We start from the raw sequence: 23,429 nt of genomic DNA, 5'->3' as shown, positions 1-23,429 counted from the left end.
GGGGGTGCAGGGGGGCCCGGCTGCACCGGATGCAACATCTGGGGGTTAGGGTTAGGGGGCGCAAATCCACGGGTTAGGGGGCGCAAATCCACGGGTTAGGGGGCGCAAATTACTTGCCTTGCCCCGGGTGCTGACAACCCACGCTACGCCACTGGCAATTTGGAGGAAGGCACACTGATATAGATTTTGTCATATTCAAGAGTTTAAAGCATTCCTAGATATGAATGAAAAGGGATCAGCTTTGGCGGCACAAGATTAGACTGTGATGAATGTGTCCTCTTCGATCAACTGATAATATAAACCAACCACTCACTCATTTCCCCCCATCTCTCTAATTTTTTAATGCTGGTGTGGTATGCCTCTTATTAACTATTATAACCAACAAGACTCACAGTCAGAATGATGAATAAACTGAGAAGGCGCAAACAAAGACTTAGTTGAAACAAGTTGTTTTATTTTGTCTCTCTTTTTTTCTTTAAAAAAAAAAGTCCACCATTTTTAGGGATCTCAAGTGCTGATGCTAATGGGCAGAAGACATTAACCAGCAATTCCAACCACGACTGTGCTATATCACGGCTACCAAACCACACGCTCAGAAGGCTTTGAAGATGGGGAAGGAAGGAAGCCACAAAGGAGATGGGGGGGACGGGGACAGACAGAGCTCTGCTGCACACAGTTTCCCTAAAACAGATGGTCAAGAGTCTGCTAGACATCTATGGTATGTCGTTATGAGGCAAGTGAAAGACTGTAGTGCTGAATGAAGTTAGCCTAGGGGATGAGTGATTTCCCTGCTCTGGTGGCAGCTAACATTTCTGCATTTACTCCTGGGATTCCCACTTTTCACACTAGGAGGGTTAATTTCCTTCATTTTCGCCCTGGGAAGAAGAAAAACAAGAAGAAAACAGGTTAATTTGCCCCCCACCAAAATCCAAGTCGACTCCGAAGCCAGAGGAGAAAGCAAGATCTCTAGACACATGCAGAAAGTTTTGAAAAGGAGCAGTAAACATGCCTCTGAATGAACTGTCATCAAATGTAATGAGTGAGTAGACTGTAGGAGGGGTTCCCCACTCTGCCAGGCAACATACATGTTGATATTCATGATCAGGCATGTAAGTGGTTATTTTAGGGGCACCATAGGAATAAACAAATAATAAAGTGAAAAGTGAATGGGTGGGATCAGGGGAAGGGCATGTTGTCCTTTGCCTCAGGCAGCAGAATGTCTTAGGTCTGCCCTGATGTTGACTCACGGGATGCGTCAGTCGGGAGTCGGGGCCAACAGTGGGTGGGACAGAGTAAGCCTATTACACAGCGTCGTATAACTTTCTTTCTCTGAAAATCTGGCGTTGAATTTGGAGGCTCCTGCTTAGGCAGAATGTGTTTCTAAATGAATGATCAGTGAAGAATCACAGACCCATTCAGCAACCATTCAGAGGATGCAATTCCCTTGTAAACAATTCAAGTTGCAAATTAACTCTGTTTGAGGGTTCTGTACATGTAGACTGGCTCTGCACCGCCACCAGCAGCTAGTCCCTGGTCCGCAGCAGCTGGTTATCTCATGCTCTGCTACTCACTTGCTCTGAACTATACCAGTGAGTGGAGGGCAGCTGCTGGAATCTCCTCTGATGATTGGCTTGCAGACAAGGCACCTACCCACATTCCTGGTTTATTTCTCTTCTTTCCTTTTTGTATTTATGGGATTCTCCACTGTCAAATGGGGTTGGGGTGTCAAATGGAAATCACCTTCATCTGTCTCTCCAACCTGGAAGGACACCATGGCACCATCGGCGGGGTCCCCAGCTGAGGACTAACATGAGGACTTGGTGTGCTATCACCAAGAAAGCTCTTGGGAAGAAGGACACAGACACACCCCAAAAGCCACCTTAATTGGTGGCACATGAGAAATGAGGTGGCACTACCTGATCAAGAAATGGTGTGGCAAAATAATGGGGACAAGGTGCAGTAAGCACCCCAGATACCTGAGTTCATTTGTTTTATTCATTCCTGGAAGGGGGAAAGCTGGCAGTTCAGATATTGTTGGACTCCAACTCCCATCGTCTCTGGCCATCAGCCATGATGACTGGGATGGATGGGAAACGGAGTCCCACAAATCCAAAGGGCACCACACTAACTGCTCCTGAGATATACCATTCCCCAAAGTGTGCTGAAGGTACCTTCTGAGCTTTGCATCAGCTAAAGTTCTTGGCTTGTACTAAGGATCCTATGAGCTAGCTATTTTCCCTCCGGCTAACTCTCTAGGTTGTGTTGTCCTGGAACTTAGGTTCACCAGAATGTGGCACAGTTAATTTTATAGGCTATAATGAAACTGGATTATAAATTTTCATTCCGTGCAAAGTATTTCTTCAAACACCCTTTTTGGTTAAAGTGATAGCTTTGGTATATTCATATAGGTTTGGAATGGAGTTAGGAATTATAGCTGGAGTTTCTTACCTGCCCATGGATAAATGATTGATATTGTGTGTGATTGATGTTCGAAAAAGAGTTGCACTTGAAACTTAATTTTTAAAAATGGTTTAAAAAAATGAAATTGTGAAAAAAGTCGATATATGCTAAGATTTAATATATGCACAAACAAATACGCCCAGTGCATTATCAAGGGGTCACTTGGTCCAGAAAAATGCTCCATCAAAGTCGGCTCTTAAGCTACAAACTACTTATTCTAGAATCATCTCAGTAAGTAGTTTGAGGTTAGTAAGCAAAGACTGGAAACAGATAGTCGTTCTTTTTTGACCCCACCCCGAGCTGCAGGCAGTTTGCGCTACGTACACTGTTCTACTCTGAAATTTGATAGAAAAGTTATCTAGGGTTTTGCATCATTTGAGAAATCTGTAAAACCCATTTGCCGAGATGCAGCACTGGGGCTGCATACACACCATACATTTAAAGCATGTGAGTTTCCTGCAAAGGATCCTGGGAACTGTAGTTTGATAAGAATGATGGGAATGGTTGCAGTGTGAGGAATATACTACAGTTCCCACGATATTTTTTTTTGGGGGGGTATGTTTTCAAAGTATGGTGTGTACACAGCCTGGGACAAAGTAAATGTGCATGTATGCAATGGGGAGAAAATCTGACCCACTTCCAACTATTGGGCAGGGTATTATTTTTATTTTATTTTATTTTGACGACGACTGTCTGCTTCCAGCCAGACAGGCCAGGAATGGGCTTGTAGCTGGAAAGACAAACAAAAGGGGAGTATTTTTGGCATTATGATCAGCAGAGAAAAGATCTGAAATCACCTGTATGCAGAAAAGAAATGGAAACCAGCTCAGCACAGAGAAAGTAAGGAAAGAGCAATAGATGGCGAGAAAAAACCCAGACCAGCCAAGGATTCTGGGGTTAGCTGGGCTGTGGCTGTGCTTTACCTCTGCACTGATTTCTGTGGCTTCCACTGGGGTGTCATCTTCAGCAGTGGCAGCAGGCGGCTCTTCAAATTCCACTGGGTGCTCTAAGTCCTCCTGCGGGACGTAAACCACAAGGCAGAGCATTAGGAAGACAAAAGCAGACCCTCCAACATTTCTCCGGTGAAAATAGGGACATAATAATCCATCATAATGATAATTTATACCCCATCCATCTGACTGGGTTGCCCCAGCGACTCTGGGCAGCTTCCAAGATATATAAAAACACAATAGACAGTGGCGTAGCATGGGTTGTCAGCACCAGGGGCAAGGCAAGTAATTTGCGCCCCCTAACCCGTGGATTTGCGCCCCCTAACCCCCAGATGTTGCTCCCGGTGCGGCCGGCCCCCCCTGCACCCCCCACGCTACACCACTGACAATAAAACATTAAACATTTAAAAAAACCTTCCCTATACAGGGCTGCCTTCAGATGTCTTCTAAAGGTTGTATAGTTACTTATTTCATTGGCTTGGTGGGTTGCATAACTCTATAAAGGTAAAGGGGACCCCTGACCATTAGGTCCAGTCGTGGCCGACTCTGGGGTTGCGGTGCTCATCTTGCTTTATTGGCCGAGGGAGCCGGCATACAGCTTCCGGGTCATGTGGCCAGCATGATTAAGCCGCTTCTGGCGAACCAGAGCAGCGCACAGAAACGCCGTTTACCTTCCCGCCGGAGCGGTACCTATTTATCTACTTGAACTTTGACGTGCTTTCGAACTGCTAGGTTGGCAGGAGCAGAGACCGAGCAACAGGAGCTCACCCCATCGCGGGGATTCGAACTGCAGACCTTCCTAGGCTCTGTGGTTTAAGCCACAGACCACCAGCGTCCCCTACATAACTCTATACCCTCCAACATTTATCCGGTGAAGATAAGGACATCCTAAGGAAAAGCGGAACTTTCCGGGATCAAATCAGAAACCGGGACGGCTTCTGTAAACCTGAGACCATCCCTGGAAAATAGGAACATACTGCAGAAGTATAATGAGGATCTATTGCAGAGTTGTTGGTTTTTTTTATCATCAGGAAAAAAGGCTGAAGTGAGACTTCTCTGGATCCAGATCTCAAAAGATCTCTGCCCACTTGGTCACACTGCCTCTCCTTAGCAGGGTTATTGCTGAATCCCTTTCAAGGTTATGCAACGTTCTTGCGAAAAAAATGAAATCTGGCAGCTTTCCAACCAGCTTGCTGTGCAGACATCAGCCAGGCAAACTGTGTTTACCTCCCCACAGTGTCACCTGCTGATTTCTGAATGCCAAGCTGTTCAATGTTCAAGAGCAAGCCAGTCCATTATGGCAGTGGAGGGGGCAGGGGGAGCTGGCAACCTCAAAGGAAAATCAGGCTGGCAATGGAAGGCATTGAACCAGCTCCCCATGACCAGACCCCCGGGCAGCAGCAGACCTGGCTGGCTGGGCTCACATACCCATTTCCTCTTCCCGGTTGGATGCATATTCATTGTTTTTCCTCAGGCGAAGGGGCACTTTGGTGTCCGGCAAGAACAGACGCTCTGTTCAGCTTGGCCAGAGAGATGACATAATAACTACAGGGGTCCGGACTGTTCTAGAAGGTTTCTGGTGCCGCTCGAGTGGGGTGTTAGAGGCAGGGGAACGGATACAGTGGTACCTCAGGTTACATACGCTTCGGGTTACACACTCTGCTAACTCAGAAATAGTGCTTCAGGTTAAGAACTTTGCTTCAGGATGAGAACAGAAATCGGGCTCTGGCGGCGTGGCGGCAGCAGGAGGCCCCATTAGCTAAAGTGGTGTTTCAGGTTAAGAACAGTTTCAGGTTAAGAACGGACCTCTGGAACGAATTAAGTACTTAACCCAAGGTACCACTGTATTTGCTAAACAGAAACTTTACCATCACGGCTGCTAGAGCCTATGTTACAATGCTAGATTAGTTCCATCTAGTTCTCACAGCCCCTGTAAATAATGGTCGCTGTCCCCATGGTGTTTTCCCCTTCCTCAAGCCAGTAGGTCAGTATATTTATTGTTTTGAGAGTAGGTCATTGCCGATCGCTGAGCCACGAGGGGGAAGCTTGGCTATTGTGCCTGCTTCCTCCTTCCTCCCCTGCTGCTCCTTCCTAGCACTTCCTCCTCGTCCTGTTCCTCGTCCTGTTCTGTTGCAGCTCCTATATCTCTATATCTCCATATATACATAGGTAGATCTGAGACACAGGCAGACTAACACACCACAGGGAGGGCCAATGGAACCCTCGAAATTGCACTGACATTCCTCTTTGGCTCCTGAGACATGCCACACATTCTGGTCAATTCTATGGCCTTTTAAATTTGTGTGGGGTGTGTGGCGTTTATTATTATTATTATTAGCATTAGCATTTTGTTTCTTTATGTTGTAACCCGCCCCCTCCCCCCGTGATGTTTGGGTGAAGGGCAGTATATTGACTGATTGCTCAAATACTACGAAGCCTATGAATCAGGGATGGGGAATTTGTAGTCCTCCAAATGTCGCTGGCCTACAATTCCCATCAACCTTGTCCACTGGTCATGCTGGCTGGGGCTCATGGCAACTGGAGTTCCATCTGGAGGGCCACAGCTTTCCCATTCCTGCAATGAGGACTAGAACTTTAGTTTTCAAAATTAAAACGGGGGTTTATCGAGAAGCCGAGTCCCAGTATCCCATTCTGTGCTTTTTCTGGCGGTTGCCTACAGTTGTGTAATGCATACATAATTTCCCTCTAACTGGACCTTGTATGTTTACTGTTGAATTCTTGTAATGTATGGTTTGTGGTGGGTTTGTGGTGGTGATAATATGTATTCAAGTAAAGAACTAGATGATAGATAGATAGATGATAGATAGATAGATAGATAGATAGATAGAACCCGAAATATTCAGGTTCAGAAATGAAACATGCACACTGATAAATTGCCTCATTTGGAATTTCAAATTTGAATCTGAACACTTCTGAGGACTAGACTGAGGCTGAGGATCAGTAAGAAATCTGAGGACTAGACTGAGGCTGAGGATCAGTAAGAAATGTCACTCGCTGTCAGGGCTAAGTTGGGTACATTGGACAACTGTGCATATTTTAAGCATTCATTCCTCTGTAAAGCCAAGGGGGTTTGAAACACATTCAAAAAGAAGGAGCAAGTACGGGTGAAAGAAGAGGAGCAAAACCCATCCTATGTCTCCTTAATGTGCTTTTAAGCTGTTTTCCCCAGCCCAGATAGTACAAGTAAGCTGGGAAGAGAGGGAATTGCTTAAATCTATGGAGCACAGCAAGGTAAGGAAAGGTTTTACGCTCTTCTCTTACATGCTCCTTTTAGGGAAATCTCTCTCTCTCTCTCTCTCTCTCTCTCTCTCTCTCTCTCTCTCTCTCTCTCTCTCTCTCTCACACACACACACACACACACACACACACACACAAACACACAACCCCTGCTTTATACGGGAACAGGGCAAGTGTGTGTTTAAGATGTCCTGTTGCTGGGTGAAACCCATAATGCAATGACACAGAGCCTCCTCTGTAGTGGCCCCTTTTTTATGGAACCCCCTTCCTTTGGATGTGCGGCTGACAAGATTGCCATCAGTCTTTTGAACCACCCTCCTCCATCCAGGCCTTTGATTCAATAAGGCCAGTGAAATTAGCCGATGTCCATCTACGGTTCTTGATTTTTTCAAATACGTTTTACACAAGTTGGGGCATTTTGTTGCTTCAGTTCATCAACCTTTGGTATGGTAAACCACCCTTGGGAACAGGGTTCATGGAGAACGGCTTAAAAATCAAATTAACATATAACTAATTAATCAGATGCCTGCCATTGCCCAGCATGCTCAGCTCGTATCTAATGAGGAGTGACGTGCTTGAGAATCTTCTTCTGTTTGTTTCTCAGGCTGCATTCTGCCCACCATGATTTTACTTCTCTGACTCACCAATCTATTTTTAACCAGGCAGGAACAAGCCTCTTGAGATTTTCTCTTTCTCTGAACTGGAACAGTAGCATCCGACACACTTCCAGGATGAAGGAGTGTCAGCTTGCATAATATATATTTAATTTAATTCCTCTCTCTCTCCTCTCTTCTCTTATAACTTCACAGGGCAGTGCTTATGGTTGTATCAGACAGGAGCCTCTCCATCATTCCTTTATCTTCACATGCCCTCCCAATATTTCGCACTGGCTGCCTGCAGACTGTCACTATTTTGCAAGGGGGATTCAGGCACATACCAAAAGCTTAGGTCTGTAGAAGTGTGGCTGCCGAAAGTGGATTTGCTGCATCCTGTGTGGGCATGCTTTTCATGTTGTCCTCATCCAAGTGGCAGCTGTATCTCAAAAATGAAATACAAAAATTGGCCACATCCACAGGTAAAAAGGATACCTGAATGCATGCCCACAACGGACCTCAGTTTTCTGAGACTTGGCGAGGCCACATGTGTAATTTTTAAATATTAGCCCACAGTTTTGTGCAAGTCTGGTTTGGTGGGAAATTTGTGTCTCAAAAATTGGCCACACACAGAGGTAAACTACGACCTGAGCTCATGCCCGCAGTGTAACTTCCAGAAGTGGCAGAGGATGGGGTCAGCCACAATACACACACATTTTTAATCCACTGAAAAGTGGCATTTCTGAAGATGGTGAGAATATGTTCCTTTGCCTCTGATGTTGCTATCTTTACACAGGCAATAAGATAAGATAGTTGTCTTTGCTCTGTGTCTGCCACTGCCTGCACCATGTGACTTTTAAATGTGATCCATAGCTTTCTATGCGAGGAAAAACTCCAGCCAGTTTTGTTTCAGGGCTATGTCACAGAGAATCTACTGAATCAATTGTTCTTAAATTGTATTTTAGGATATATATGTGTTATCGCCGCGTGTGATGTGATTTTATCACTTATTTTTTGACGTGTTCTGGTCTTTGGCTTGAGCCTTAATAAATCTGTAATGGAACTGAGGCGATGCAGCAAAACAAGGCCAAGCATCTGCTGTCTGTCTAATTGGTCCAGCGTCCGCGGCTCACTTACAAATTGAGCAAGCATTGGCTGCTGAACGCGTGGTCGGTGCCTGCATTGCAGCAAGCAAGCTTTGTGCCGCATCATCTGAATGGAAAAGTTGGTCGCCGTTCCGAGACGAGAACGGTTAAACGGAGGTTGTTTGGCACTGAAATTCACACATGCCAGTGCAGGAAAGAAAAAGCTTTGTGTTTTCCCTGAAGCACAAGCATCTTCTCTCTTTGTCAAGATGCTAGGCAGAAAATGAAGACTCTGTAAGAGGAGTGTGTAAGAACTCTGGACAATGATGGTGCTATCCTCCCCCCCCCCCCCAAGAAGAAGCATGATATAGCCATCCTGGGACTGATAACACCTGCTCTTTCCCCCCATGTCATCTAAAGCTGCTTACACACTAAACCTTCAAAGCACATCTGAAGGGCTTTTTCTCCCTCAAAGAATTCTGGGTACTGTAGTTTGTTAAGGGTTGCCAGGAATTGTAACTCTGTGAAGGATAAACTACAGTGCCCAGAATTCTTTGAGAGGAAGAATATGCTTTAAAGCTATAATGTACACAGCCCAAGGACATTTCCCAGAGTGCTAACCATCAATACCAACTTTCCTCAATCTGGTTTTTGACTACAACTCCCATCAGCTCCACCCAGACTGACCAGTGGTCAGGGACAATGGTAGATGTTGTATGAAGTATCTGGAGTTCACCAGGTTTATTTCTCAGATGACTGAAGGCTGAGAGGCGATGTTGTCAGGGGTGAGGAGTTATTAATCCATCCGGCCTGCTTACTTTCACCTACAAATACCCCACCATGGGCTTTACCTGGCAAGTCCAGTTCGGGGAACATGTGTTTGTGATGCTTAAGTTTTGGCCTACCTTTTGTACAACCCCAGTGGTGGTGACAATGGTCTCTGCTCCTTCTACGGTCTGCTTTGCCACAGTGTTGACACTGGCCACTACAGATTCCCCCACCAGGTTGGCTTGTTCTTTGGTCTTCTCAGCAACTAAACATAAAATAGAAATAGGCAGATCTGATGAGCTACAGTGCAAACCATTCTCTCTTTTTGGGGGGCGGTGGGGGGGAGACCTAATTATAAACTTTTGGTAAAAGTCTTGCCACTTCTACTGAAGCAAAAGTAAGTGGCCTGTTGATATGGTTGTTGGTGCTGCCTTTTTTCAAAATTGCGGCTTGCTCCAAAAGTGGCAGTGTTTTCTGTCAGCTCTCGCAGAATCTCATAGAATCATGGAGTTGGAGGGGACCCTGAGGATCATCTAGTCCAACCCCCTGCAATGCAGGAATATGCAGCTGTCCCTTATGGGGATCGAACCTGCAACCTTGCCATTGCCAGCACCACGCTCTAACCAATTGAGCCATTCTGTTGGGAACAAGTGTAGTCAAAGAGTGTAAGTGTAGTCACAGGTATAAGAAAAAAACACCATTCATGGAAGTGAACCGAAGGCATAAAATGGAACCTGCTAATTCAATACATAACATGGGAATTTGCAATGATCTTACCTGAAGTGACACTCTGCACTACGCCCTCTTTGGTTTTGGTCCCTGTAAAATGGAGGAAGAGGTATTTTCAGGCTTGTTTTCATTGATCCTTGTGCTTTTCTTTTTGTAAAAAACAACAACAGGGGTGGGGGAGCACCTTCAATTGACATTACGGTAGCATGACAGTATGTACAGCAAAGGCATACTTAGGCAAAGTGCAGATGAGTCATTCATCCCCACACAAAAGGATCAGAGATTCCTGAATCCAAGACAATAAGGCACTTCAGATAAGTGGCGTGGTGAGAGCCCATACAAATGTACAACACAAAAGCCTTTTAGAGGGCATCTTTTTTTCCGTGTGGGGAGGTGGGAATAGAAAGGAGAAAGGTTTTGGGGGGGGCGTTTCTAGACAGTTGCTATTTTGCAGGGAGAATTCGATCACATTCCAGAAAATTGATGTTGCACAATTAAAATGGATTTGGCCCACTTGCACAACAAACCCACCTCCACCCACCTCTTCCCCTAAGCTGGACATTTTTTTCTTTGGGCTTGACTTTGGGTAGTTTTGCATAAGAGGTTGGTACCTCCTAAATCAGCTAAGGCTGCATCCACACTAGGGAAAGTGGAGAAGCTTGGTTCAGTTTGCATTTTGGGGCAAACTTACTTTGCACCTTCTGAAATAATACAAGAACTGAAACACAGCCATCCATCAAAATGCACAGCTATTCTGAATTTTGCAGTGCACATAAGCCAAATAATGTTGACATACATGCACATGCTGAGGTAAAAGCATCCATAAAAATGCATCTATGTTAGTGAAGATAAGATACAAAAACACACTAATTTAGGGGAAATTGCTTTGTTAAAATGTGTGTATTAGGCAAAACAGCATATTAGGGGAAATTCGCATTCAAATACTGGTGAATTTTCGTAAGGGCTTTTTTAAAAAAATCACAGAAATGTGGAGAACTGAACTTAAGAATGGGAAAAGGAGAAAAGGAGAGAAACTGAAACGGACAGATTCACCCACCTCTAGTTCACACTAGGGGACTCAATCAATCTTGATTATGATTACGATCACAGATCAGTTGCTATCAAAGAATTCTGCATATCATGTTGCATATCAGTATGTATTGCAACAAACTAGGTCTGATGTAGCATGAACAAGTTTTTTGGGGTTTTTTAGCAAACAAACAACTACTGGGAGTGTGCCTCAAACAGCCAGCTCATTTGAAACTGATCCTCAAATCTTTGTTGTTGTTTTAAGATTTTCAAGTGACCTGTTTTGCCAGAATTCCAAATATCACTAGATTTGATAGGTAGAGGCCAGTAAAACTTGAAAATAGGTATTTGTGGGAGAGGGTTGCTGTGTGTCTGTGTGGCGTAACTGAAAGCGTGGACTTTCAAGTTTATCCACGTATTAAATAAAAGGAGTCTTTGGACTGTATGAAAGTGGTATAGTGTTAGTTTTTAAAATAATAATAATAATAATGGAGGGGAGTATGAATACTATCCACAGAGTGGTATGAAATCTTCCACCACAGATTTGCTTGGTTGTGTTAACACAAGCATAGTGTGATTTCCTCCCACCGCAACCACACATTTAAATGCAGAGGTAGCCCTTCAAACATTGGTCAGCTATAGATGAGCTCAAACTTAAGGTATACTGTTGTTGTTGTTTTTTTAAAAAGAACTAATAATAATAATAATAATTTATTTATACCCCACCCATCTGGCTGAGTTTCCCCAGCCACTCTGGGCGGCTCCCAATCGAGTGTTAAAACCAGTACAGCGTTAAATATTTAAAACTTCCCTGAACAGGGCTGCCTTAAGATGTCTTCTGAATGTAAGGTAGTTGTTTATCTCTTTGACATCTGATGGGAGGGCGTTCCACAGGTCGGGCACCACTACTGAGAAGGCCCTCTGTCTGGTTCCCTGTAGCCTCACTTCTCACAATGAGGGAACCTCCAGAAGGCCCTTGGCGCTGGATCTCAGTGCTGGGGATTTGAATTTGCTGCCAGTTGACCGCAAAGCCAAAAATCATCTGGCCAGGCAATTTTTTTCTCACAGCGCCCAGGGTGGGTATGTGTCTTTGCGCATGCGTGCCAGAAGTGAGGTGAGGAATGGAGGAAGCCCACAATGCCTGCCCAGCCCTCGAAGCCTCTGGAGAGCTGTTGCACCCTCATGCCAGCCTCCCTGAGTGGCTTTATGGAGCTCGGATCTGAGGAGGGTGGCATGGAAAAGGGCACAATAGCCACGTACCTCTTGATCCCAGCCTCGCCACCTTGTGTGGCCGGGGTCAAAGGGCGCATGGCTGTTGCGTCCTTCTCAGGCCGCCCTCCCTGAGGTACTTTGCAAAGCTGAGATCTAATCAGATCCCAGCTTTGTAAAGCAGCGAAAGGCTGGCTCAGGAAGGGCAGTGGGAGCAGTGGAAACGCCCCCCCAAAAAAATGTGCCCAGAGGATTTGCCCCAGCAGCCCTCCCCACACTGTGCCCCTGAGTTGACAACAAAGCTGCATCCATGATTTCTCCTCCACATTTCAACTTAATTCTGGGATTGTTAATTTAATGAAGGGCAGGCTAGAAATGGAAATGACAAATAAATAAAGTGGGAAGGGGTGGTACGTGGATAAAGCTATTTCAGCCCTCAAGGAGAAGCAGATCACTCACCCCACCCCCGGTGCTTTTTTTTTTGGTAAGCCTGGAAGGGAAACTAAGCCTGTAGGAATAACAAAGGAGCATAACAAGCCCTAGCCTGTCTGGTGAGTTGACTGAAAACGGCATTGTGAATCCGTGTGCATCATTTGATTCTCTTTGAAGGTTTTAAAGAGCATCTAAAGGTTAGCACAGCCACACATGGACGCCGCAGCCTCGATCCACTGCCATCCATAGGAATTTAAACCCTTGATGAATGCCACGGCCAAACGAGCGCTGTGCGTAGCCTTTTAAAGGGTCCAGCAGGGCTGGTCCACCCATGAGGCAAGGTCAGGCAACCGCAGGGGCCGTGGATCTGGCCTCCAAGCAATGCCTTGCCCCATGCGTCTTGCATTTTGAAACAATGCACCAGAGCCAGAGTAAACGGTATTGTGTACATGTTTGATGCATTACAGTATTTTAATATTTTTTGGGAAGCCACCCAGAGTGGCTGGGGAAGCCCAGTCAGATGGGCAGGGTATAAGTAATAATATATTATTATTATTTATTACATGGCCTTACTGGCACCATCTTCTTCAGATTATCCGGGAGGGACTAGCAGCAGCAGCAGTGGGTGAGGAGTCTCACACAGTTACCAAGTTAAAAGTCCCTGCAAAAGCCAGGAGAAGGCAGCTCTGGGGTTGCTAATCTGAGCTTGTCTGGTCTGCTCTGTGTTCTTTAAGTACCACACCCAGTGAGTCAGGCTTCACGCTCGCCTTATGCATGGCATGAAACCCGACCTGCCAGCGCAAAGCTTTGCCAGCCAAGTACAGCTGTTGCCAACCAAAGACAAAATGGGTGTTGTTCCAGCAGCTTAAACTTTTGCCTGCAGCTTGGGTGTATAAGGTTACAAAGTCAACCCATTCCCCGCCACAGCTGGCTGTCAGGAAGCATGCTCTCTCTTCTTTCTTTTTTTCATAAATGAACTTTTGTGTGTGTGTGTGTGTGTGTGTGTGTGTGTGTGTGTGCAAAACATAACACACGCAGAGTGGAGCCCTTTTTTGTGTGCTAGGCCCGGAAACCTTAGGCAGCTGACAGCCATTTTGATTTCCCATAATGCTGCTGGTATAGCGCTGCTCTGGGGCATTGTGGGAAATTTTAATAGTAGGCCCAAGCCACCTGGTGCCCATTGCAGCTTACATAAATGGATAAGCGCACAGGATCTCAGTGATACAGGAAGGCTCCCCCACAGAATGGTACTTGGCAGAGATCAAACCTGGAGCCAGCCCTCAAAGAGATCCTCAGAATGCGTCGACACCAGGGTCCAGTGGCGTAGCGTGGGGTGCAGGGGGGGCCGGCCGCACCAGGCGCAACATCTGGGGGTTAGGGTTAGGGGACGCAAATCCACGGGTTAGGGGGTGCAAATTACTTGCCTTGCCCCGGGTGCTGACAACCCACGCTACACCACTGCCAGGGTCTATTGATGAAGGAGAATGAAGGCTGTTCCCACATAACTTTACCCTGTGGTAGCATTTCTGCTCTCATCTTCACTGTATTATTTCTCAGTGTGGAATTTCTTAGTCCTTGCTAGCTCTCCTTTTCCAGAGATTCAGGCTATATGCCCTGCCTTCTCTTCAAATTTGCCCCAGGCCAGAAATTCAGCTCCCAGCTCTCCCCATTGTGCAATCTGTCCATAAAACTTTGCTCTTCCATCTTCATATTTTTGTTATGATGAGTTTTGGTCTCTGTGAGTCCCTTGCTCTGCAATGGAGATGTCCTAAAATACAGCATGGGTGGAGAAGGGAGTCTCAAGAGCCTTAATGGTCCACAGAAGAGGCATCTCTTAATCCATGCTTTAAACTCCCCGTTTCTGCTCACCAGCTAGGAACATCATTTGGCTGACTGGTCTCTGGTGGTTAAGGAACAGAGCATGACAACAGCAAGTACATGCTGCCACTGAGGGGAGATATCCTGGCTACATTATCTGAATTGCTCCTATTGGATATTAGAATCATGAAGTGTAGTGTTGGAAGGGACCATGAGGGTCATCTAGTCAACCCCATGCGGTGCAGGAATCTTTTGCCCAATGTAGGGCTCAAACCCATGACCCTGAGCCTCACATACTCTCCAACATTTCCCCGATGAAAATAGGGACATAATCTTCTTCTTCTTCTATTATTATTATTATTATCATTATCATTATCATTGTTATTATTATTTATTAAAATTAAACATTAAAACACTCCCTATACAGGGCTGCCTTCAGATGGCTTGAGGATTGGATAACTCCATACCCTCCAATATTTATCCAATGAAAATAGAGACGTCCTACCATACCCTCCAACATTTTGAAAATAGGGATATCCTAGGAAGAAACTGGGCATTCTGGGATCAAATCAGAAACTGGAATGGCTTCTGTAAATCCAGGACTGTTCCTGGAAAATAGGGACACTCTAGGGAGGCTCTGGTCTCAGGCTCTAACTACCTGCAGAGCCTATCAGGTGAGCCACTTACCACTTGGCAGAACGAAAAAGGCCAAGGCCTCGTAAACAGCACCACAACTCAAGCTGCAGTGCAGTCAGATTTGTGTTAACCATGCGAAGCAAAAAGAACTCAGCTTTGCGTGTGTGCCCTAGGGGCGGAGTATGCAAGTTAGGCAGAGAGATGCTGTGTCCTCCTCCTGCAGCAGCAGCAGCAGCAGCAGCCTTTGCAAGACCAGCCGCTGCTCTTCTCCATCTCTGCAGTGACTCATCAGTATTGCTACTTGTGCATAGTCAATAGGGATCTTGAGGGATATGCCAGAAATCCCTTTCAGTGCAGCAAAAAACTGGCTGCTAATAAACGGCATGATTCGATGCCAAGGCCAAGAATATCTCCAGGCAAGGGACTGGTTTGCTAAGATCCCGAGGGAAAGAGGGACTTTCCCCTCAGATTGGGTCAAAGAGCTTCTCCAGGTTAGGCTGCAAACCCCACTCCCAGTTTGCAATTCTTCAGTGTCTCAATGGAAGTATGTTGTGCTAACATTTTTCATAGATGTGGCAACTTCCAAGGTCAGACTTAGCTAGTTAAGATTAAATCAGAAAGAAGCAGTATATTTTAAAAGCACTAGTTTTGCAGCTGTTAAAACATGCAGTTAAATATTATCTGCATGCCACCCTTTTTTTTTTAATGCAAAAGTATTTGCACCCTTTGGATACTACATGGGCTCGTTTTTTTGGTTCACAGGAGCCACTGGTACAATTTCTCCCATTTACTTTAATGTTTGATGTTTTTGTTTTTGCAGCCACGCCATGCTCATAACAGCAAATGAGGGGAGTCAGGCAGGAGAATTGGAGAGTTGCCTTATTTCCTTCTTTAGTCGGAGATTTAAAAGTCCGTGGCTGGAATCCCTGAACCATCCACCTCCATTGTTAGAGGCAGGTTGCTCTCAAATGCTGGGAATCTCAAGTGAGGAGAGGGCTCTTGTGAGCAGGTCTTGCTTGCTGGTTTCCCACAGGCCTCCGGTGGGCCACTGTGAGAACAGGATGCTGGACTAGATGGGCCCTTGGCCTGATCCAGCCAGCTCTTCTTATGTTCTTAAACCTACAGCCAGTGATATATAGCCTGACACACAGCAGGAGGCTTGTACTGTTTTCCTTAAAAGATGCCTCAATGCAGGGCTTTGTCATGGTCATTAAAAAAAAAACCAAATACTAAGCATTGGATAGGCAGATGAATCTTTGTCATGTTGGGAAGTCAGCTAGATCCAGAAGCAGGCAGAGTTCCTTCGTGCACCTTCAAAAGTTGTGCAGAAGCAAGAAATTTGTTAGGTCATGCAAGGCTGAGGAGAGCTGCCCCTGTTAAAAATACCCTTGTATAAAGTTGTGAAATATACAGGAAACTTTTTTGCCAGCATCTGAAGGCAGCCCTGCATTAGGAAGTTTTTTTAAATGTTTGACGTTTTATTATGTTTATATATGTGTTGGAAGCCTCCCAGAGTGGCTGGATGGGTGGGTTATAAATAATAAAAATATTATTGTAGGTTTGAGAAAAGGCCATGCTTTTGGGTTACCCCTCCCAGACACAGCTAACAAGAAAGGCGATGCAGACAACAGTGTGGTGACCACTGCAGTTCTGAAAGGATAGCCGCTATTGCAGAATTGGAGTCTTAACACATGTGTCTAGGCCGGCCCTACCATTACACAGAGTGAGTCAGCTGCCTCTGGCAGCAGATTACGGGTGTCATGAAAGGGCAACACATTGTTAAGCAATTCTGTTCATTGTTATTGTACTTTTCCTCCCGGGGGAGGTGCTTGTGGGGTTTTCTGCCTCAGGTGCCAAAATAACTTGGCTGGTTTTGAAGAGGTGTGTGAGTGTGGGTCTGTGGGTGTGGTGTGGGTTAGCTGCTCCATCTTAGGATGCAAAATGTCCTGGGCCAGCCCTTATTGAAACCAGACCACAGTAAGGATGCACCACCACTGATCAAGTCTGATGCTTTTGCTCAGAAGGATGCAATTACCATGGCTGAGCAGGGAGGATATAGAGCGCCTGTAATCAGAAAAGGCAGCCTACTGTGCCCAAGAGGGCTGGAAAATACTTGATAATCTACCACTGACAATCTAGTTTTAAGCTTCCTGATGCAGCTTCAACATCTCTCACAGCTCTTCGGTCTTTCTCCTCCAATAGCCCCTCTCTGGCACTTTTTAGTACTGAAAAGCTTCAGTTACGAATTACTGTTCTTTGTATTTAAAACGGACCATTTCCACCCGCAACAATGCATTACTCAGGAGCAGCTTTCAGAACTGGTGGCAGAGCACTATATCTAAAGGCCACGTCAGATCATTGCAGATCTGAAGGGCAGAGATAGCAAACTTCAGAAGCAAAGCTATGAATGCAAACCTTTTCGGTCCTCATGAAATTTTCAGCCTGAATATGCAGAGCTGAATAGAGAGGATTCTCCTGGGCACTGGTTTTCAGCTGTTGTTTCTTGACCCACAATGTGACCATCTCCCTCCCATTTCACATGACTGTAACGAAGCAAATGTGTTTGCCAAGGTGATGAATGGGCACTTCCGCTCTAAGAGGATGAAGAGGGGAGACAAGAGAGGGGACCAAAACAGAGAAAGGAAGATGGATGCCTGGGTGTCCAGAGAGGGGAGCTGAACCATAATATCTAGACTGTCAGCTTTCATTTAAACCAGCATTTGTACATCCTGAGATACAAAGCAAAATGCACACACACTATTCCTCTTGTTTTGTGTGTGAGAAACTAGCTTGCTCCCTCTTTTGGTGTTCAAAATTTTCCCTCCCCCGCTGAAAAAAATTCCTGTGGACACCCAAGGAAGAAGAATGGAGATACCTCAAATATAAAAAAGTGGATCTTGGGAGCATGTGACTGAAGTGATTGAGGACTACAGTACTAGAGTAAAATCACCAGCAGCACTGAGAATTTGAGAGGAGCCTTTCATGTCATTTTTCAAAGTGTTCTGTGAAGACTTTAAGGAGGATGTTGCAGCCGTAACATTTTGCTTTTGAGCTGGGTGAACTTATTTTCTATTTTGCTTTGAAATGGAAGAAGCCAGCTCTGATAAGTTACTGACTGCCTTTCTAACTCTGGCCATTGGAGATCCTGGCAAATCTGCTACTAACAGGATTACGAGTGGTTGCGGCTGAGTTTCAGAACACTGGTTTGTTGCAGTTTCTATGAGCTTTCAGACATGCTCATGGCTTTTGGAGGGTTGATGCTTCTATTATAGAGAATAGCAGCTTGCACCCTTCTGGGTGCAACAGTCTCCCTGTGGAATGGGAAACATCGAAGGAACTTACAGTGCAAACTCATGCATGTCTAGTCAGAAGTCGAGGTCAACGTAGCTTACTCCCACAGTGATGAGGTTGCAGCCTTAAAAAAAAAAGGCTACAAAAAAGGAAAACAAACCCCTCATCTAGTCTCAGACCATGGCCATGTTCATAAATGCTTCTCCACTGTGTGCCTGGCTTCAAGGGCAACTTGGCTATCTTCCTTGCAGGGCAAATTGAAGCCAAATTCCATTGAGTTTCTAGAAAGAACAAGAACTTCTGCAGCCCTTAATTGATAACACAAGCTACTACTTTGTTGTCAGCCAATTAAATGCATCAGAGCAGCTCCTTTTGCTGGGAAAATGAGACGCAACTAAATACAAAAACCAAGGCAAGGCTGAAAAGCACACACACACACACACACACACACACACACACACACACACAAAGCACCCACCACCCACCGTGGCAGCCACTTGACCCCCTTGCAAATCTTCCTAATTGCAAATTCAAGTGTATCCCTATTGTGTTTTATGACTTCCTTGATAATGTATGTGGGCTGGAACTGGTCTGTGACCAAAATAATACATTCATTCATTCATACCCCTTGCAAATCTTTGGGAAGACCGGTGCATCATGAAAGGGATGACCTATAATGACTTAAATGCTGAATCATAAATGATCTCCCTCAGGTTTGCCACCCGTTTTCCTACCTCTGCTCCTAGAGCAGAGGAGTAGCAGGTGAAGCTTTCTCCTGGAGCGGAGCTTTGCTTGCTTGCACCTCCATCCTTTGCAGAGGTACCCAGAAATAAGTCCTGCTCCCTGGATGTATTCCAAAGGAAGTGCAGACAGAGAACTGCAGCCTATACATCAGTGCATTTCAAACCGTTGCTAAAAGCACAAGTCTAGGGGAGGTTGGCATCCCTCTCACCATGCCATGTGCTTTGTATTTCCAAAAACTAGTTCATCAAGGGACATGTTATGGGACACCTTCACTTTACCCTCTTTGAAAATATGACTACCTGCCCCTGGGGTATGGAAAAGGTAGCATCATTCCCCAAGGTCACCCAGCAAAGGTGGATTTCTCCCCCCCCTCCCCTGTTGCATTGCAGCAACAGCCACTCCTAATAGGAAGAGATCTCTTAGTAATAGGAAGAGACTCTTACCTACATACATCACCCCTTCTTTGGTCTTCTCTGCAGCTTCGGTCACTCCCTGCTTGGTCTTTTCGGCGGCCGCCACCACACCCTCTTTCGCAATGGAAAACCCTTTCTTAAAGACATCCATGCCGGGCTGCTCTTGCGGTACCTGCCGAGAGGTTTCCCCGTAGAAAAGCTTTGGGAGATGGAGTGGTTCTCTGCCGGCTCTCTGCAGTGCCACTCTCCTGCTCACTTTCTCTAGCTAGAGCCTCCTCCTGCTCTTATCCCTCTGCTAGACGAAAAGCAGTGCCTGGTGGACTGTATCGTCCTTGCCAGCTCTTATTGATGAGGTACGTTGCAGCGTAGCCAATGCCTGCGAAGTGGCTGGTGCTGAAATATTAATGATATGGATTTGCCTGGTAAGGTTTTAGAGTGGTGTTGGGGGTGGGGGGTGGGGAGAAGGATGCCGAGGTAAGTGAGAGACTTTTTGGAAAGCATCCAGATCATCGCCTTTAAATATCTGCTGCAGTGCTCACTCAAGGACACTCTGTAGATGCTTTTCAGCTGGAGAGGGGGGCTTATTTATTTATTTATTTATTTATTTATGCAGCCATGCTCCCGGGAACTAGACTTTTTTTTTTTTAAAAAAAGCAAAGATCTCGAGGGGCTTAGCATGTGTAGCAAACAGGAGATGCAGAGAGTGCCTGGATTCACAGCAAGCAAGCAATCTGTCTCATCTTTCAATCAGAGTTGCGTCTGAGCCAGGAATGACCAGGGCTTTTAGCTGCAGAATCTTATCATAGTGCCCAAAGCTTAGGAAGGCTCTACTGAAAGGCTCATAGCCTGCTATCAGCCCATCACACACTTCGGATTAGGGGCGAATGAGGATTTCCAGATCCCAGAGCAAGGGGTCCAGGCAGGCCCTGGCCCACTTCTCGATTCAGAAGCTGAATGCTGCTCTTAGCACCTGACATGTCCCCTTGCCTCTCTAGCCTCTTCCCTCCATGTTGGCCCCACATCCTCGGCCTTTGCGCATTGGACAGAAAGAGAGACCTGGTTCATGCACAATGTTGAACCATTGTTGTTGTTTAGTCATGTCCGACTCTTCGTGACCCCATGGACCTGTCTTCCACTGCCTCCTGCAGTTTGGTCAAACTCATGCTGGTAGCTTCGAGAACACTGTCCAACCATCTCGTCCTCTGTCGTCTCCTTCTCCTTGTGCCCTCCATTTTTCCCAGCATCAGGGTCTTTTCCAGGGAGTCTTCTCTTCTCATGAGGTGGCCAAAGTATTGGAGCCTCTGCTTCAGGATCTGTCCTTCCAGTGAGCACTCAGGGCTGATTTCCTTCAGAATGGAGAGGTTTGATCTTCTTACAGTCCATGGGACTCTCAAGAGTCTCCTCCAGCACCATAATTCAAAAGCATCAATTCTTCAGTGATCAGCCTTCTTTATGGTCCAGCTCTCACTTCCATACATCACTACTGGGAAAACCATAGCTTTAAGTATATGGAGCTTTGTTGGCAAGGTGCTGAACCGTAGTTTGCAATAAACTATGGTTTAATGCTCACAAGTGCTTTGATGCTACCCAGCTGGTGCCCACCCTTTAGCAGTGGTACTGCTGTCAATCACTCGCTGTAGTTGCTGCTGTTGGTGCACGCTCTGAGTGAGGAAGCAAGCAACAAGAGGAGCAGAAACCTGAGCACTTCTGGTTGTATCTCCAGAAGATGATCCAACTGGGAGAGGGAGAGCCAAGCAAGAAGGTAGCAGCAACCTGTGTGAAGGAGGAGAAGGCCCCACTGTGAGTATCTTGATCAAGGGCCCACTCCCAAGGCAAATCTAAAAAAAGGTAGTATAAGCACTGATAACTGGGAAACACTGGCCTGCGAGCACTCCAACTGGAGAGCAGCCTTGACCAAAGGTGTCTTGGACTTTGAAGAAGCACAAATTCAGGAAGAAAGGGAGAAACGTGCTAAGAGGAAGGCACCCTTGGCAAACCTTCACCGTGATCAACTCCTGCCCGGAAACCTATGTCCCCACTGTGGGAGGATGTGTGGATCCAGAATTGGCCCCTATAGTCATGTACAGACTCACTGTTAAGACCATGTTCATGGAAGACAATCTTACTTGGGTACGAGTGATCGCCAATGAAGAAGAAGACAAGGACCTACTGGCACATGGAACCAGCGCTGCTTGAAGAACACTTGAAGTTTCAGTTCAGGTGAAATTCACTCTGTGTGCAGAATAGCTCTGAGAAGCTTTATTTTGGGCCACCTTGAAATTCCTCAAACATTCTGCCTGAAAAGGAACACTCTCCCTCAAGCAATTGCCAGAGTCCCAGTGCTGGAGACCACAAATGCCTGCCCTCTGCCTCCCTTTTGAAAAAGTGACTGGGTTCAGGAGCTGCCATTTAAATTTCCCATAATGCTCCAGAGTGATGCTTCACAGGAGTCATTGTGGGAAATTTAAAGGGTGGCTCCTGGACCCAGTTTGGTGCTGCCACAAGGTAAGCCAGAGGAGACCCTCTGTCACTGAAGCAGGGGGGCTTCTCAAGCTCTCTGTTCATTAGGGCTTCTGCGTAAAATAAAATTGAACAACAGGAGGTATAGCAATAACTACCGTACTTTTCCGTGTATAAGACTAGGTTGTTTTCTTTTAGAAATATGCTAAAAAGTCGGGGTTGTCTTATACATGGATAGTGCATAGGGTGGACCTTTGATTGGTTGCTGCCGTGGCTGTCAGTGGCTATTGGGCGTGTTATTGGTTGCTGCGTCAATGGCTGGTGTTGATTGGCTGATGCTGCGGCAATTGGGCGGGTGATTGGGTACAGATGAGAGGCGGATTTTGGGGCGCGTGTGGGTGAGCGATTTTCGGCAATCCACCCTAAAAAAAGCTCCAAAACTCTGGCAATCCTCCCCTAAAAAGCTCAAAAACTCTGCGCCATCTCCCACCATTTTCTTGAGACGGAAAAGTACGGTAATCTCTTTTTTATTATTAGGCTTCCTTAGGTGCAGAATAAATAATTGGGTCCTTGAAAATGTGGCTTCTCAGAACTGGACAAAACTGGAAGTGTTAGCAGAGAGGCCTGCTAAGGAATAGAGAATATGCCGCAGTATCATGAAGAATAATGACCCATAAATCATTTGCGCAATAAACACATAATAGGAGTTTGACTTCCCGGATAGCTATGAATTCAATCTTTTGCTGCATCTCAACAGGAGTCTAAATGAAAAATGACACACAGAGAGAGACGACTCTCATGCCTATGCTGTATGAGCGATATTCCCCTCTCTCATATGAACAGGTTGAGCAGGGTAATATATTAATGGACAATGGCGTCTTTTACAGTGATGGAACTCTCTCCTTCTCTAGTGACCTTAAGGAATTTGAAAGCAGAAGTCCTGGAAGGAGAACTGTGGTGAGAGGCCCACTGCTAAAGGTCTGTCAGAAAGGCTGTGGCTCAGTGGAAGAGCTTCTGTTTTGCAGGTTCAATCTTCACCATCTCCAGTCAGGACTGGGAATATCCCCTGGCTGAAACCCTGGGCTAGATGGACCCGTGATTTCATAGAATCATAGAATTGTAGAGTTGGAAGGGACCTTGAGGACCATCTAGTCCAACCCCTTGCAAGGCAGGAAGATGCAGCTGTCCCATATTGGGATTGAACCTACAACCTTGGCATTATCAACCAAATGAGCTGGATGGAGAGCCCTACAGAAGCTTCTCTTGTTCCTAAAGGAATCTTTTTGCAGAACTTAGGCCAGTTCGTTAACTCAACGGAACATAAGCTGAATTGACTTTGTCTGGATCCAAACCAAGTTTGTGGACACATTATTCCAACAGGTCAAATTCTGTGGTTTCCAACTACAAGATATAATTTGGAAGTTTGGTCCTGAATACGCATATGCATTTTTGCATTTGAAAATCCCTCCTCTTTCAAAACACTAAGGAGGAAATGAGCTGAACATTATATTCTGGACACCAGGCAAAGAGTCCTCTGTGATAAGCACGGAGAGA

The 23,429-nt window shown here is 45.8% G+C and overlaps 1 protein-coding gene across 1 annotated transcript; it reads right to left on the bottom strand.

The window, feature by feature from the left end:
* Window positions 1-433: 433 nt before the first annotated feature.
* On the bottom strand, window positions 434-19,803 carry SNCG (synuclein gamma). The gene is made up of 5 exons (XM_081912209.1): window positions 19,446-19,803; window positions 9,892-9,933; window positions 9,252-9,379; window positions 3,384-3,476; window positions 434-875 (listed from the first exon to the last, which is right to left on the bottom strand). The coding sequence occupies exons 1-5, from the start codon at window positions 19,564-19,566 to the stop codon at window positions 855-857; spliced, it is 405 nt and encodes a 134-aa protein (XP_081768335.1). The 5' UTR covers window positions 19,567-19,803; the 3' UTR covers window positions 434-854.
* Between the last annotated feature and the right edge of the window lie 3,626 nt (window positions 19,804-23,429).

This window comes from Podarcis melisellensis (assembly GCF_964234715.1).
Source record: "Podarcis melisellensis genome assembly, chromosome: 5".
In the NCBI taxonomy this organism is placed as follows: Eukaryota; Metazoa; Chordata; class Lepidosauria; order Squamata; family Lacertidae; genus Podarcis; species Podarcis melisellensis.
Note: the sequence above shows the minus strand (reverse complement) of the source record. Positions and strands in the feature narration are given on the sequence as shown.